The 13025-nt window shown below is 50.2% G+C and overlaps 2 protein-coding genes across 2 annotated transcripts; one reads left to right on the forward strand and one right to left on the reverse strand.

Annotated features, from left to right (window-relative positions):
* Positions 1–4830: 4830 nt before the first annotated feature.
* Positions 4831–10221, reverse strand: LOC106377750. The gene is made up of 4 exons (XM_048771368.1): positions 9415–10221; positions 7784–9318; positions 7333–7690; positions 4831–7275 (listed from the first exon to the last, which is right to left on the reverse strand). Exons 1-4 carry the CDS (start codon positions 10219–10221, stop codon positions 4831–4833), a joined length of 5145 nt encoding a protein of 1714 aa, XP_048627325.1.
* Positions 10222–11286: 1065 nt separating this feature from the next.
* Positions 11287–12471, forward strand: LOC125596043 (probable LRR receptor-like serine/threonine-protein kinase At1g51860). Its single transcript, XM_048771369.1, has 5 exons — positions 11287–11516; positions 11601–11727; positions 11809–11874; positions 11963–12152; positions 12291–12471. The coding sequence occupies exons 1-5, from the start codon at positions 11379–11381 to the stop codon at positions 12469–12471; spliced, it is 702 nt and encodes a 233-aa protein (XP_048627326.1). The 5' UTR covers positions 11287–11378.
* The last annotated feature ends 554 nt before the right edge of the window (positions 12472–13025 follow it).

Below are 13025 nucleotides of genomic sequence, written 5' to 3' on the forward strand. Positions count from 1 at the left end.
CCTCTACAGTAAGTCCCCCCCTAGTCCATCAGTGAGCGGGTGATTTCCAGCTCGTGATGGATTCTAAGGTTTGAAGGTTTGAGAGAATAGGAGGTCTGTCGGAAGATTTGAACGATCGGTCGGCGAGTCACACAACGTTGCCCTCTCGGAAGCGAGCAGCAGAGGCTTTTATCTCTCCTTTTGGTCGTCGTGTCGTAAAAAGGGTTCGTCGCGAAGGTTCGCTGGATATTTGGGAGAGTTTCGAGGCCCATTAAGGCCCGTTTAGGCTTTAATGACGATACCTCGAATTCTAGATGAATCGAGAAGTTGAAACGCCGCGAGGGTCCGCTGGGTTTTTAGGGCGGATTTCGAGGCCCGTTTAGGCCCGAATAGACCTAATGATGGCGCCTCGAGTTTCTCCCCTCTCTTTTCCTTATAAATACGCGGATCCCCTTCCATTCCTTCAAGTTTTTCTCCGCGACCAAAGGTACTTTCTCTCTCTTTCCCTTATCTCTCTAAGCGTTGTTAGATTTGTTCGAAACGTTCTTCGCTGTTTCGCTCTGCGATGTCGTCGGGTCAGAGGTTATCGGAACAATCGAAAGGAAAGGCAGCCGCAGCGACGTCGAATCCGACGAGGAATCCCGACGGGAGTCGTGTCGTAGATTCGGAGGCGATTCATCGCGAGGCGATGATGGACACGGCAAATCTATCTCGCTCTCATCGACTTCTGGTTGCGGATGCTGCGAGACTCGCGAGAGAAGGATGTCAGAACGTCGTTGCGAGGGATGCAGTGGAAAGTTCGAGAGACGGTCAGAGCGGGGCGATGCCCGTTGACTCGATCACCCTGAGAGCTCGGCCTGCGGAGGTTGGTCTCTCGGATGGCGATGATTCTGAGGTTGAGTTCTTCCCGACCACTTTTTACCCCGATGGAATTTTCGAGGAGCTTCCTCAACTTCATCCCGACTTATTGCGTCCTGCCTTCTTGGCCGGTCAGGACTGGGAAGGCGTAGAGGAGACGAGGTCGACTCTTGGAAGCGTGAAGAGGGTTCTTCGGGCTGCGGGTGCCGTAGGCGTGACCTTCCTTGTGCCCACGGGAGCGCAGAGACCCTGGTCTCCTCCGATGGGGTACCAGACGGTGTACGAATCCTATTTTCAGGAGGACACTCGTTGCTGGTTCCCCATCCCGCGACTGATCACAGCATACGCCAGACGTCGGGATCTCGCGATCAGTCAGCTGCTGAATGGCTCGCTGCGTCTAGCGGTTACTTTGTCGGTTTTGGCGGAGCAGATCGACATGCCGATGAGCGTTAGGTCGTTCGAGGAGATGACCTCGATAACCGATATGAAAGATGGCACCTACTCGGTGAAGATGCGACCAAACTGCAACATATGTGCCGGTCATCCGAACAAGACGCAGAATTGGCAGCGCTCCTACTTCTTCCTTAAGTCCGACAGCTCGGCCTTCGAGGAGCCTCCCCAAGACGATTACCGAGTTCTTTGGAACCGTTCTTGCGGTAGAATACTCTATTGCGAACCGTAAGCGATTTGTCGATTCTGACCAACCCCTTTTTTTTGTATGCAGTCGGCCATCCTACCTCTCCAGCTTATCCCGAAGATTTCTTGAGGAGTGTTCGCGCCGTCGCTCTGCTTCGAGTCTATCGCTGGTCTGAGATATCCGTGGAAAGGATCTGTGGGCTTAAAGATCGAATCGCTCGAAGTACGTTCTCTCGCACCTCTAGACTGTGCTCTTTTAGTCGCAAAATTTTTTTTACGTCCTGACTCTTCTGCCTTATGTTTTCAAGAAGGTGGAGATCCGACCTCCCGACCGTTCTTCCCATTCGTGCTAAGCGACTGGACATCTTCCCGAGGGATATCCAAAAACAAATTACCGAGGCGAAGAAGATGGGCACTCTCCCTGACTTGAGCGTAATAATAGCGGCCCAGCTGGGGCTGGCTAGCGGGGAAGGACCCCCAGCAGCGGTTCCTCGTTCTGGCGAGGCTCTCCCTTCCGGTGCCAGAACTGCGGGGAAGGGCAAGAAAAGAAAAAGAGACGATGGTTCGAGAGCCGGGAGGGGCGCCGAGGGGACGAGCGAGGCCCCTCCTTCTATTGAGCCCCGGAAGAAGAGCAAGCCCAAAAAGACAAAGAAGAAGTTCGCCGGCGAGCAGTTGGGAGATGCCGATGAGCAGGTGGAAAACGCCAACGAGCAAATCGAGCAAGAGGAAGAAGATGCTCGAGGAGAAGAAATCCAACCCGAAGAAGGGGGTTCTGAGGTCGAAGCCTCGGAGGGACGGAATAACGAGGAAAGAGTGAGTGAAGGGGGGGAGCGCGAGACTTCTCTTAATGTCGCTTGCTCGGATGATTCCGAAGGGGATAGCGAGGGGTCGCCACTCCTGATAAGGAGAGGAAATAATGAAGGCGACGATGAGAGGCAGTCCCCTGTCCCGACGCTTCCTTGCGAGAGAACTCCGATTCCCGTCGGAGGAGGGGCCGTCCAGATCGGCACTTCTTCCGGTGGCTCTGCTATTCTAAGGAGGGCTCCTGGATTCAACTTTCCCGACAAGGTCGCCTTTCACTACGAGGGACCGGCTCCCTTAGTATATGTTCCGGAGAAATGTGGGGAGTTTCTCCGTCAACTAAGAGGGAGGGCGAAACCTCTTCCTGCTGTGAAGGACCTGATCTTCGGGGGTGAATACGAAGAAGCTGCAAGGGTCAAACTGCTGGTAAACGGCTTGGTCCTAACTTCTTACGATTTTTCTGAATCCTTTGACTCCTAACTTCTCACGATTTCTGTTGTGTCGCGCGTTCAGGGTGATAGCACGATGAATGTCGTGATTGATAAATACGACACGGCCCTCTAAAGGAGCCTTGGAGGAGCTCGAGCGGGCCAAAAAAGAGTTCGCTGAGAAGGAAGAGGTGTCTGCTCGTCAACTGAACGAGTTGAGGGCTGATCTGCAGAGGCTCGACGGGGTGATGACCCGCACCGCTGCTCGACGCGACGAGTTTAAAGCTGCGCTGGATTCGTCTCGACGAACCGTCCGCGAGCTTGAACAGAAAAACACCGATCTCGAGAGTGAGAGGGCTTCACTCGCCGCCAGAATCTTGGAGGTGACGAGAGAAAGGGGGAGAGTAGAGGCGGAAATGGCCGCCAAGGCTAATCGTTGCTTTGCCAGGATTCGTTCTCGAGAGGAGCGTCGGGGTCCTTACGACGAGGCTCGGTTACTCTACAGCCAAGCCTTTGGGACTAGGAAGTGCCTCGAGGCCTTGAAGGGAGCCGGGAACGACATACCGCAAGCCTCCATTGATATGTTCGTCGAGTATGAGAGGAAGTACGAACAAGAGGCCGAGCAGCTGAAGGTTGGCGAGATCCCTGAGGGAGACTTTAGACTCTCTCCTCTTACGTTGGAGTCTCAGTTCGTGGATGCCCGGATTCTGGCGGGCCTCGATCCGTTTGGTTCCAACGCCGGCTTAATTGACTCGGAGACCGCGGCGAATCTTCATGTCTCGTTTACTCGCCCGGTTGGAGAAGGGTGCGAGGAAACGACGCTTCGTATCGAAAATCCTTTGACTGTTCGAGGAGGCGAAGAAGACACCGGCAAGGTGTTGGAAGATGCTGCGGTGCAAGTCCTTCCGATTGCCCGAGGATCGAGCGTCGGAGCTTCGGAGCTTTCCGCGCTTAATGATCGCGAGAGTGATCGGGAAGCTTAGTTTTCCTTGTTTGTTGTTTTCTTTTGAGTCATAGATGACTCATTGTTGTAGTTTTTCGAACCTTCGCCTTCGAGGCTTTTATTTTGTTATTTTCTTGTCATCTCGAACTCTTTTAGTGACCGAACTGAATCTCTCAACTTAGATTTGTCTATCAAAAATCGTGATTTCTCAAGATTTGAAATGACTCTGTTCGTTCGGTGTGAAATGCTGACTCGAGATGTCGAATCGTTATAGTTTTAAGCTCATTATGACTTTGTCTCGGTCGATCTCTTTGAGTCGCGACCGTTTGCCATTTTGAGTTTTAATTGTTAATCAAGAGTTTTCGACTTTGACGGTTCCCAGTCGATCCTAACGTAATTTCCAAGTGTTTGGTCGGTCGGACCTTACTTAGTCAATTATAGGATGAATTGGAGTCATTGTCTCGGCCGCGTTGATTTTGGTCGCAACGCGGTCGATTTCCGTGAATATGTGTCTGATCGGGACGTATTCAACGTGGGATGCGAGTGCCGATACGTTTGTTCGAGGAGCCGGGGCGTGCTCGTGTAGGCATCGCTTAAGTGATCGTCTGCTTCTGAGATCGATTCCTCGGGGAGGAGTTTTCGACTTTGACGGTTCCAAGTCGATCCTACCGTAATTTTCAAGCGTTTGGTCGGTCGGACCTTACTTAGTCAATTATAGGATGAATCGGAGTCATTGTCTCGGCCGTGTTGGTTTCGGTCGCAACGCGGTCGATTTCCGTGAATATGTGTCTGATCGGGACATATTCAACGTGGGATGCGAGTGCCGATACATTTGTTCGAGGAGCCGGGGCGTGCTCGTGTAGGCATCGCTTAGGTGATCGTCTGCTTCTGAGATCGATTCCTCGGGGAGGAATTTTGTTTTTTTTTTTTTTTATTTCGGCTGGACCCTTTTTCTTTGGGCTGCCTACGTATCCCTTTGCGGGAATCAAGCCATTCGTAGTTCTTTTTTTTTTTTTTTTTTTTTTTTTTTTTTTTGGCGAGTAAAAGTGGCCTTTTGGGCGCATTTACTCGTTTTTTTTTTTTTTTTTTTTTTTTTTTTTTTTTGGCGAGTAAAAGTGGCCTTTTGGGCGCATTTACTCGGGCGAGTAAAAGTGGCCTTTGGGCGCATTTACTCGTTTGCTTTGACTAAGGATGGAAGAGGCGGAGATGTTTGGCGTTCCAGGCTCTCGGTACTGCTTCGCCTGTTGAAGTCTCGAGGCGGTATACTCCTGGCTTGATGACTTCGACTATCTTGTATGGTCCTTCCCAATTGGCTCCGAGCTTGCCGGCTTTCCACTCCTTAGTGTTTTCGAAGACCTTTCTTAAGATAAGGTTGCCCATTTCGAGAGGACGTGACTTGACCTTTTTGTTGTAATAGCTTTCGATTTGATGCTGGTAATTCTGGATACGGAGTAACGCTTGGTCGCGCTTTTCCTCGATGTCGTCGAGTGCGTCGAGGAGCATGTTGCGGTTGAGTTCGGTGTTCTGTGGCATTCGTGATCGGCGCAGACTCGTCACATTCACTTCTGCGGGAGCCATTGCCTCGACGCCGTATGCCATTGAGAAGGGTGTAGTCTTCGTCGCCCCGCGAGGAGTGGTTCTGTGGGACCACAGGACACCATCTAATTCGTCTGCCCAGCAACCTTTCTTTAAGTCGAGTCGTTTCTTCAGACCGTCTATGATGGTCTTGTTCGTTGATTCGGCTTGACCATTACTTTGCGGGTTTCTTGGTGTCGACATGTTGAGTCGAATGCGCCATCTGTCGCAGAAGCCCTTAAAATGATGCGAGATGAATTGCGAACCGTTGTCCGTGATTATCTCGTAAGGTAGTCCGTATCGGCAGATTATGTTCTTCCAGACGAAGCGTTGTACCTCCTTGTCGGTTATGTTGGCGTAGGCTTCGGCTTCAACCCACTTGGTGAAGTAATCGGTGAGGACCAGTATGAACTTCTTTTGTCGAGATGCCGGCATCGGACCTATGATGTCCATTCCCCATCGCATAAATGGGTATGGAGCAGTCAATGTATGGAGAAACTCCGTTGGGCTGTGTATGGTTTTGGCGTGACGCTGGCATTTATCGCATTTGCGCGCGTATGTCTCGCAGTCGGCGTTCATGGTTGGCCAGTAGAATCCGAGGTTTTTAACTTTTAATGCGAGAGCTCGCCCGCCCGAGTGGTTGCCTGCTGCTCCTTCGTGTGTTTCGGCCATGACGAGTCTCGTTTCTTCACCGGCGATACATTTGAGTAGTACCTTTGTTGCAGTCCATCGGTGTAGTTCCCCGTCCATGACGACGTAGTGTGCGCTGCGTCGTTTCAATCGCCGGGCGTCCCATTTCCCGATGGGCAGTAAACCTTCCGCGAGGTAATCGATGAGTTCTTTGCGCCAATCTGTTGGGTGGTCATCTGGCGAGCGAGATTCCACTTCGTCAATGTCCATTGCGTCGTCGATTGCTGCTATAATCGCGGCCTGTTCTGCCTTCGTGTCGATGCTTGGTTTCTCGATTTTGTGGATCGGGATTATCCTCTTGACTTGGTCGTGTAGCTTGCTTCCCAGAGCGGCGAGGGCGTCGGCACAAACATTTTCTCCGCGAGGAACCTTCGTGAGTTCGAAGAACTCAAAGTCTCGCGTAAGATCCTGGACTAGTTTGAGGTAGGCGTCCATCCTTTCGTTGCGGACGTCGTAATCGCCGAGGTATTGGCTTACGACGAGTTGAGAGTCGCAGTAGGCGCTGATTCTTTTGGCTTTCACCGCCTTTGCGAGACGGAGCCCCGCGATGAGGGATTCGTACTCAGCTTCGTTGTTTGATGCCGCGAAACCAAAACTGAATGATTGCCGAATGAGTTCCCCTGTTGGCGATTGCAATTGCACTCCTGCTCCTGACCCTTTACTCGTTGAAGAACCGTCGACGTGGAGGATCCAGTTTACACTTGGTAAGATGAGGTCTTGCTCCAGCTCTGGCGTCAACTCGATCAAGAAATCGGCAAGGACTTGTGACTTTGCTGCTGTGCGATTCTTGTATACTATGTCATGTTCGCTCAGTTCCATCGCCCATTTGGTCAGCCGTCCCGATTGATTAGTATTTTGCATCACCGTTCTGAGTGGTTGGTTGGATAGTACTTCAATCGTGTGCGATTGGAAGTAGGGTCGCAATTTTCTCGCCGAGGTGACGACGGCTAGGGCCATCTTTTCGAGTGTTGGATATCTCGTTTCAGGCTCTGTCATTCTTTTACTTGTGTAAAAGATTGGTTTCTGTTCTCCCCTATCTTCTCGAATCAATACGCTGCTGACGGCGGAGGATGTGACGGCGATGTAGAGAGATAGTGTGTCGCCGGCTTCTGGCTTCGATAGCACTGGTGGGGTCGTAAGATAATGCTTGAGTTGATTGAACGCCTCTTCGCATTTTTCGTCCCAGACGAACCTCTTGTTCCCTCTTAGCAGCTCGTAGAAGGGAAGACACTTGTCGGTCGATCGCGAGATGAACCTGTTGAGAGCTGCTATGCGTCCCGTTAGTCGCTGCACTTCGCGGCTGTTTTTCGGGCTTGGAAGGTCGAGAATCGCCGAGATCTGCTTGGGGTTGGCTTCTATTCCTCGCTGAGTGACGATGTAGCCGAGGAATTCCCCGGAGGTGACACCGAAGGTACATTTGGCCGGGTTGAGCTTCATCCCATAGTCGTTCAAGATTTTGAAGCACTCGCGCAAGTTATTTAGGTGGTCGTCGGCCTTGAGCGATTTGACTAGCATATCGTCGATGTACACTTCCATGGTGTTACCAAGCTGATCAGCAAACATTTGGTTAACGAGTCGCTGATAAGTCGCGCCGGCGTTTTTTAGCCCGAAGGGCATCACTTTGTAGCAATAAGTTCCTCTGTCGGTGATGAATGCCGTCTTCTCGCGATCATCGGGATGCATCAGGATCTGGTTGTATCCCGAGAAAGCGTCCATGAAGGTTAGGAGTTCGTTACCGGCGGTTGATTCGACGAGACGATCGATGTGAGGGAGCGGGTAACTATCCTTTGGGCATGCTTTGTTGAGGTCCGTGAAGTCGACGCATATGCGCCATTTGCCGTTTTTCTTTTTGACGACGACCGGGTTGGCTAACCATTCGGGGTATCGAACTTCGGTAATAAAACCCGCGTCGAGGAGCCTGTCGACTTCGTCGTTCACTGCCTTAGATCTTTCTGGACCGAGTTTCCGTCGCTTCTGTCGGATGGGTTTGAACGTCGGGTCGACATGCAGTTCATGGGAGGTAACTGCGGGGTCGATCCCCCTCATGTCGGAGGTCTTCCAGGCGAATGTTGAAGCGTTATCTTTGATGAAAGAGATGATCCTTGAACATATGTCGTCGGATAGGTAGACGCCCACTCGGATGATTTTCGTTGGGTCGGATTCGTCAATTGCGACTTCGCGAACTTCTTCCTTCTGGGGGTATATCTTGTGAAGTAGTTTGCCGACGGAGTTGACGAGGGAAGTCTGTTGCTGCATCTTTACAGTTGCAATTAGCAGTTCTCTCGCGGCTTGTTGATCTCCCCGAATCGTCTGTGTTTTACCGTCTTTGCCGGGAAACTTGATGCATTGATGGTACGTCGAGGGAACGGCTTTCATGGAATGCAACCATGGTGTTCCGAGGATGGCATTATATGGTGCTTTGGCTCGGATGACGGAGAACTTGACGGTACGGGTTATACCACCTGCGTATACTGGAAGACGAATTGTTCCGATCATTTGCTCCGAGGCTCCGTTGAAGCCAGTGAGCGTACGAGAAGAAGGCTTCATATCCCTTAAATCGACTCCCATTTTGTCGAGTGTGTCGCGGAAGATGAGATCGACTGAGCTGCCGGTATCGATAAGGACTTTCGCGACTAGGCATTCTCCGATGTCGAGGTCGACGAGGAGAGGATCGTTGTGCGGCATGTGGACACCCTTGGTATCTAGTGCCGAAAAAGTGATCTGGTGATCATTTTCGACTGGAGGTGGCCACTTCTTGGAGGCGGTGGCTTGTCGCTTGTAGTCTTTGACAGCTCGAACTGAGTCGCCGCAAGGAGGTGATCCTCCCATTATGACGCTAATGCGCGGGGTGTGGGCAGCTCGCATTGACTCGAGTTGCTTCCTTAAATCATCGGTTGTGTTCTCGAACTGAGGAGTTTCTGCGGGCTTTTTCTTTTTTGATTCGAGACGTCGTCGCAGATCGGATCCTTTCGAACGGTTGAGTTGGATTCGCAGGTCGTTGGCCTTTGAATTGAGCTGGTCGCGAAGGTCGCCGTTTTGACCTATACTCCTGGCGCTGGATTTGGAGATGGTCGCGCCGAGATCGGCGCTTCCTACGTGCTCGTTCGTAGCACTCTTTCGCTTCAGTAAGGTGCGCAGGTCTTTGTCTGCTGTCGGGGGAGTGAGAGACTGCTCGACCGTGCTGTTCAGTTTGTCGCGTACATCTGGTTGCATTATCGAGGAGTCGTCGTCAGAGGAGTCGCAAGGGCGAGAGAGTATGACTTCCACTCGTCGCCGGCGACGCGGATGTTCGTCTTCTGACGAATCGTTGGCGGGGCCAACGTTGTTGACAGGAGTGCGCTCAGGGCTTGCTCTTTCCTCGCTCGGGGCCGTGTTCTGTTGAGACTTCTGTGCCTTCTTCTCCTTGTTCTTACTCCAACTTTTGGTGTTTTTCGGTGTCGTTGGAGAAGTGGGCATTTGAATCGTCCCGTTAGTGATCCCGTCGAAGAATTGCCCGATGAGGACTTTGCATTCTTTTGTATCGTGGGAATCCCTTTTGTGGTAGAGGCACCATTTCCTTGGCTCCTCGGAGTTTGAACTCGTTGGTTCGGTCGACTTTGATTGCTTCGAGGCGGGGTCTCGATCCCAGTGATTCCAGCCTTTCTCTCGCGTGATGGCTGCTGATTTTGGAGACTCCTCATCATCGACCGAACTTACGTAGCCTCGCTTCTGAGTGATATTTCCACCGGAGGAATGCTGGCGAGGCTCGGAGCGGGTATCGTTCGTTCGGGGGGCTCGCTGCCTGGCCGCTGCTTCTTTTGCGAACTTTGCTCTGGTGTCTTCTTCCATGCGGATAAAGTTGTGCGAGCGAGCGATGGCGTCGGAGACAGATTTGGTCGGGTATCGGTAAAGATCCTGGCGGAATGTGGAATCGACGTGCAAGGTGTTCATCAAAGATTCGACGGCGATATGGTCGGGGATATCGATCTTCGAGACAATAGCTTTGAATTTCTCCATGAAGTCGCGGAGACTTTGGTCGCTGGCGTGAGTGAGGTTCCACAAATCTGACACTGTTGCTTCCTGGTTGGTGAACATGATATAGTTCTTAAGGAAGGCCGTTGAGAGGTCGTGGAAACAGTCCACGGAGTTCTCTCTGAGGCCGGTGAACCAAGTAAGGGCCGGGCCTTCTAGGGTTTCGACGAAGAGTTGGCAAAAGCCGGCGTCTTTGTCTTCGTCGGTCAGGTTTGCGCGTCGCATCGCTATGTTGAAAGATGTGACGTGGGTGGAAGGGTCGGAGAGGCCTTTGAAGGTTGGAAGACGGAGTTTGTCCATCTTCTGTAGCCGTACGCCGGTAACTTTTCGCGTGAAGGGTGTACGAAGAGAATCCGCGAGTACATGCTCGATCTGGGGGGCGGACGTCGTCACCTGGTGGATCTTAGAATTGATATCGAGGACCGACTGTTTTAACGCGGCTAGTTCGCTTGCGGTGTGCGCACCGGTGTCGTTACCGGACTTTGGTTATCGTTATCCCGCGTAGGCGCCAAGTCGGTGGTTCGTTCTGTGGCGAACAGGTGTCGACGATACTGCGCTGTTGACGCTTCGGCGTTTGCAGCGAGGGGAGCGAGGATCTTTGCTATCGCCGTGATTTGGTCAACTGCCGCCTTCTGTGCCGCTTCTTGTAGGGCAGGCGCGCCAGGATAGTTTCCATGGTTGCGGGATGGGGAAGTGGAGTTGCTGGTGTAGGCGTAGGCGTCGCCTCGAGAGCTTCGCGCTCCTCGCCTGAACTATCATTGCTAACGACCATCGTTCTGACGTTACTTTGCTAGAGGCCCCACGGTGGGCGCCAACTGTTTGATCGTGAAACGGTAATAAATAAGATGTGGGCTTAAACAAAGACGTCTTATTAATGGTCGGAGAGAAAACGTTCGATCGGTTACAAGGAAATAAGAGGAGAGTGCGACAGAAAGGAAACCGGTGGCTCGATAAGCTACCGGAGAAGTATAATAACGGCGAGACGAAGTAAAGGTGAAAACCCTAATCTAGCCGTCAAGTGTTGGTCAGTGATTTCGGATCCTCTTCTCGTTGTCTCTTCTTTCCCTTATATAGACGTCCCGATGCTTCGCTCTTGACCTAATTTTACGCCATCTTGGTGGGCCTCCTTTGCTGGGCCGAGAGGCCCGTAGGTGTTCGAGCAACCGCTGAGCCGAACGCTCTTCAGTCGACGATGGCCAGCTAGAAGTACTCAAGAGTCAAGCCGAGAGACCTGACTCTCGAGCCGACAGATCGAGCCGTCGCTCTTTCTAACTCGGGCCAGGCCTTCCTATTCCTCGGGCCCTGTGGGATGGTCGAATCCATCCTCTACATTTTGATGATTTAACAGCTCCAGGACCCCATCAGCCAGTCCCGGTGTAGCTAAAAGTGAGACAAGATCATCCAATCCATCAATCATATCAAAGGACCGCAGGATCACGTACTCCGAGGTACTTAAGATGACTAATAACTTCGAGAGGGTTCTTGGCAAAGGAGGGTTTGGAACAGTGTACCATGGAAACTTGGATGATGCTCAAGTAGCAGTGAAAATGCTCTCTCATTCATCAGCTCAAGGTTACAAAGAATTCAAAGCAGAGGTATGTTTGACAATGTGTTTATTGGTTTTTAAAAAGAGTCAAGTTTATCAATCATGAAAATGACAATTTTGTTATCTTCCTTAGGTGGAGCTTCTTTTAAGAGTTCACCACAGACATTTGGTGGGACTTGTTGGGTACTGTGATGACGGAGATAACTTGGCTCTCATCTATGAATACATGGCAAATGGAGACCTGAGGGAAAACATGTCCGGTAAACACTTCCACTGCATGATTTTGATTTTGACTGAAACTATCTCCTTCCACTGTTTAAGACATTCAAAAATTGGCACAGGAAAACGCGGAGGCAATGTCCTAACATGGGAAAACAGGATGCAAATAGCTGTAGAGTCAGCTCAAGGTGGACACAGCTTGACTTATTCTCTGCACCTTTATGTTCATGTTCTGATTATGTGTCTGAAAAAGACTGAATAACCATTTTTTAATAGGATTGGAGTATCTGCACAATGGATGTAGGCCTCCTATGGTCCATAGAGATGTGAAAACTACCAACATCTTGTTGACTGAGCGGTACGGAGCAAAACTAGCTGACTTTGGTCTCTCGAGATCCTTCCCTATCGATGGTGAATGTCATGTCTCCACAGTGGTTGCAGGCACACCAGGCTATCTAGACCCTGAGTGAGTTGATGGATCCATCTTCCGAGTTTTCTTGTTGTGGACTGAATGTAAAATATAATATATATATATATATATATATATATATATATAATATATATATATATATATATATATATATATATCTGATACTGTTTTCAGGTACTACAGAACAAATTGGCTAAGCGAGAAGAGTGATGTGTACAGCTTTGGGGTAGTGCTACTAGAGATAGTCACAAACCAGCCTGTGATAGATAAAACTCGAGAGAGACCTCATATAATGAATGGGTTGGGTTCATGCTCACCAAAGGAGACATCAGGAGCATCATTGACCCGAAACTGATGGGAGACTATGACACAAACGGTGCTTGGAAGATCGTAGAGCTGGCTATGGCTTGTGTGAACCCCTCTTCGAACCAGAGACCAAAAATGGCACACGTTGTGATGGAGCTAAACGAGTGGTGGCCTTGGAAATTGCAAGGAGACAGGGTAGTCAAGAGATGTACTCAAATAATTCGGTTGACTTAGTCTCTCTGAGTTTGCCCCTGGAGCTAGATAACTTGAAAATGTGTTTGATACGATTTTGTGGAAAACTATTTGGTTTGTTTTTTGTTTGTTTTTCTTTCCCTTGTGAAACTCCAGCAGTTTATGTTTTGGCAGAAGCAATGTACGTTCAATGTATTTAAAGAAATCAAATTGTTTTTTGTTTTGTTATTTGTGTTGAATTAATAAGACTCGGATGGATGTCCCTTGTGATAAACTATATTTATACATAGAACCTTCGACCAAAAAAATTATACATAGAACATAACATATACAATGTTCTGTGTGTGTGAAAAAACAAAAAAATCTTCAGTGTGTGTGTCTTTTTATACCGTCAACGTATAATTCTTTGTA

This window comes from Brassica napus, unplaced genomic scaffold (assembly GCF_020379485.1).
Source record: "Brassica napus cultivar Da-Ae unplaced genomic scaffold, Da-Ae ScsIHWf_1117;HRSCAF=1588, whole genome shotgun sequence".
NCBI classification, from domain to species: Eukaryota; Viridiplantae; Streptophyta; class Magnoliopsida; order Brassicales; family Brassicaceae; genus Brassica; species Brassica napus.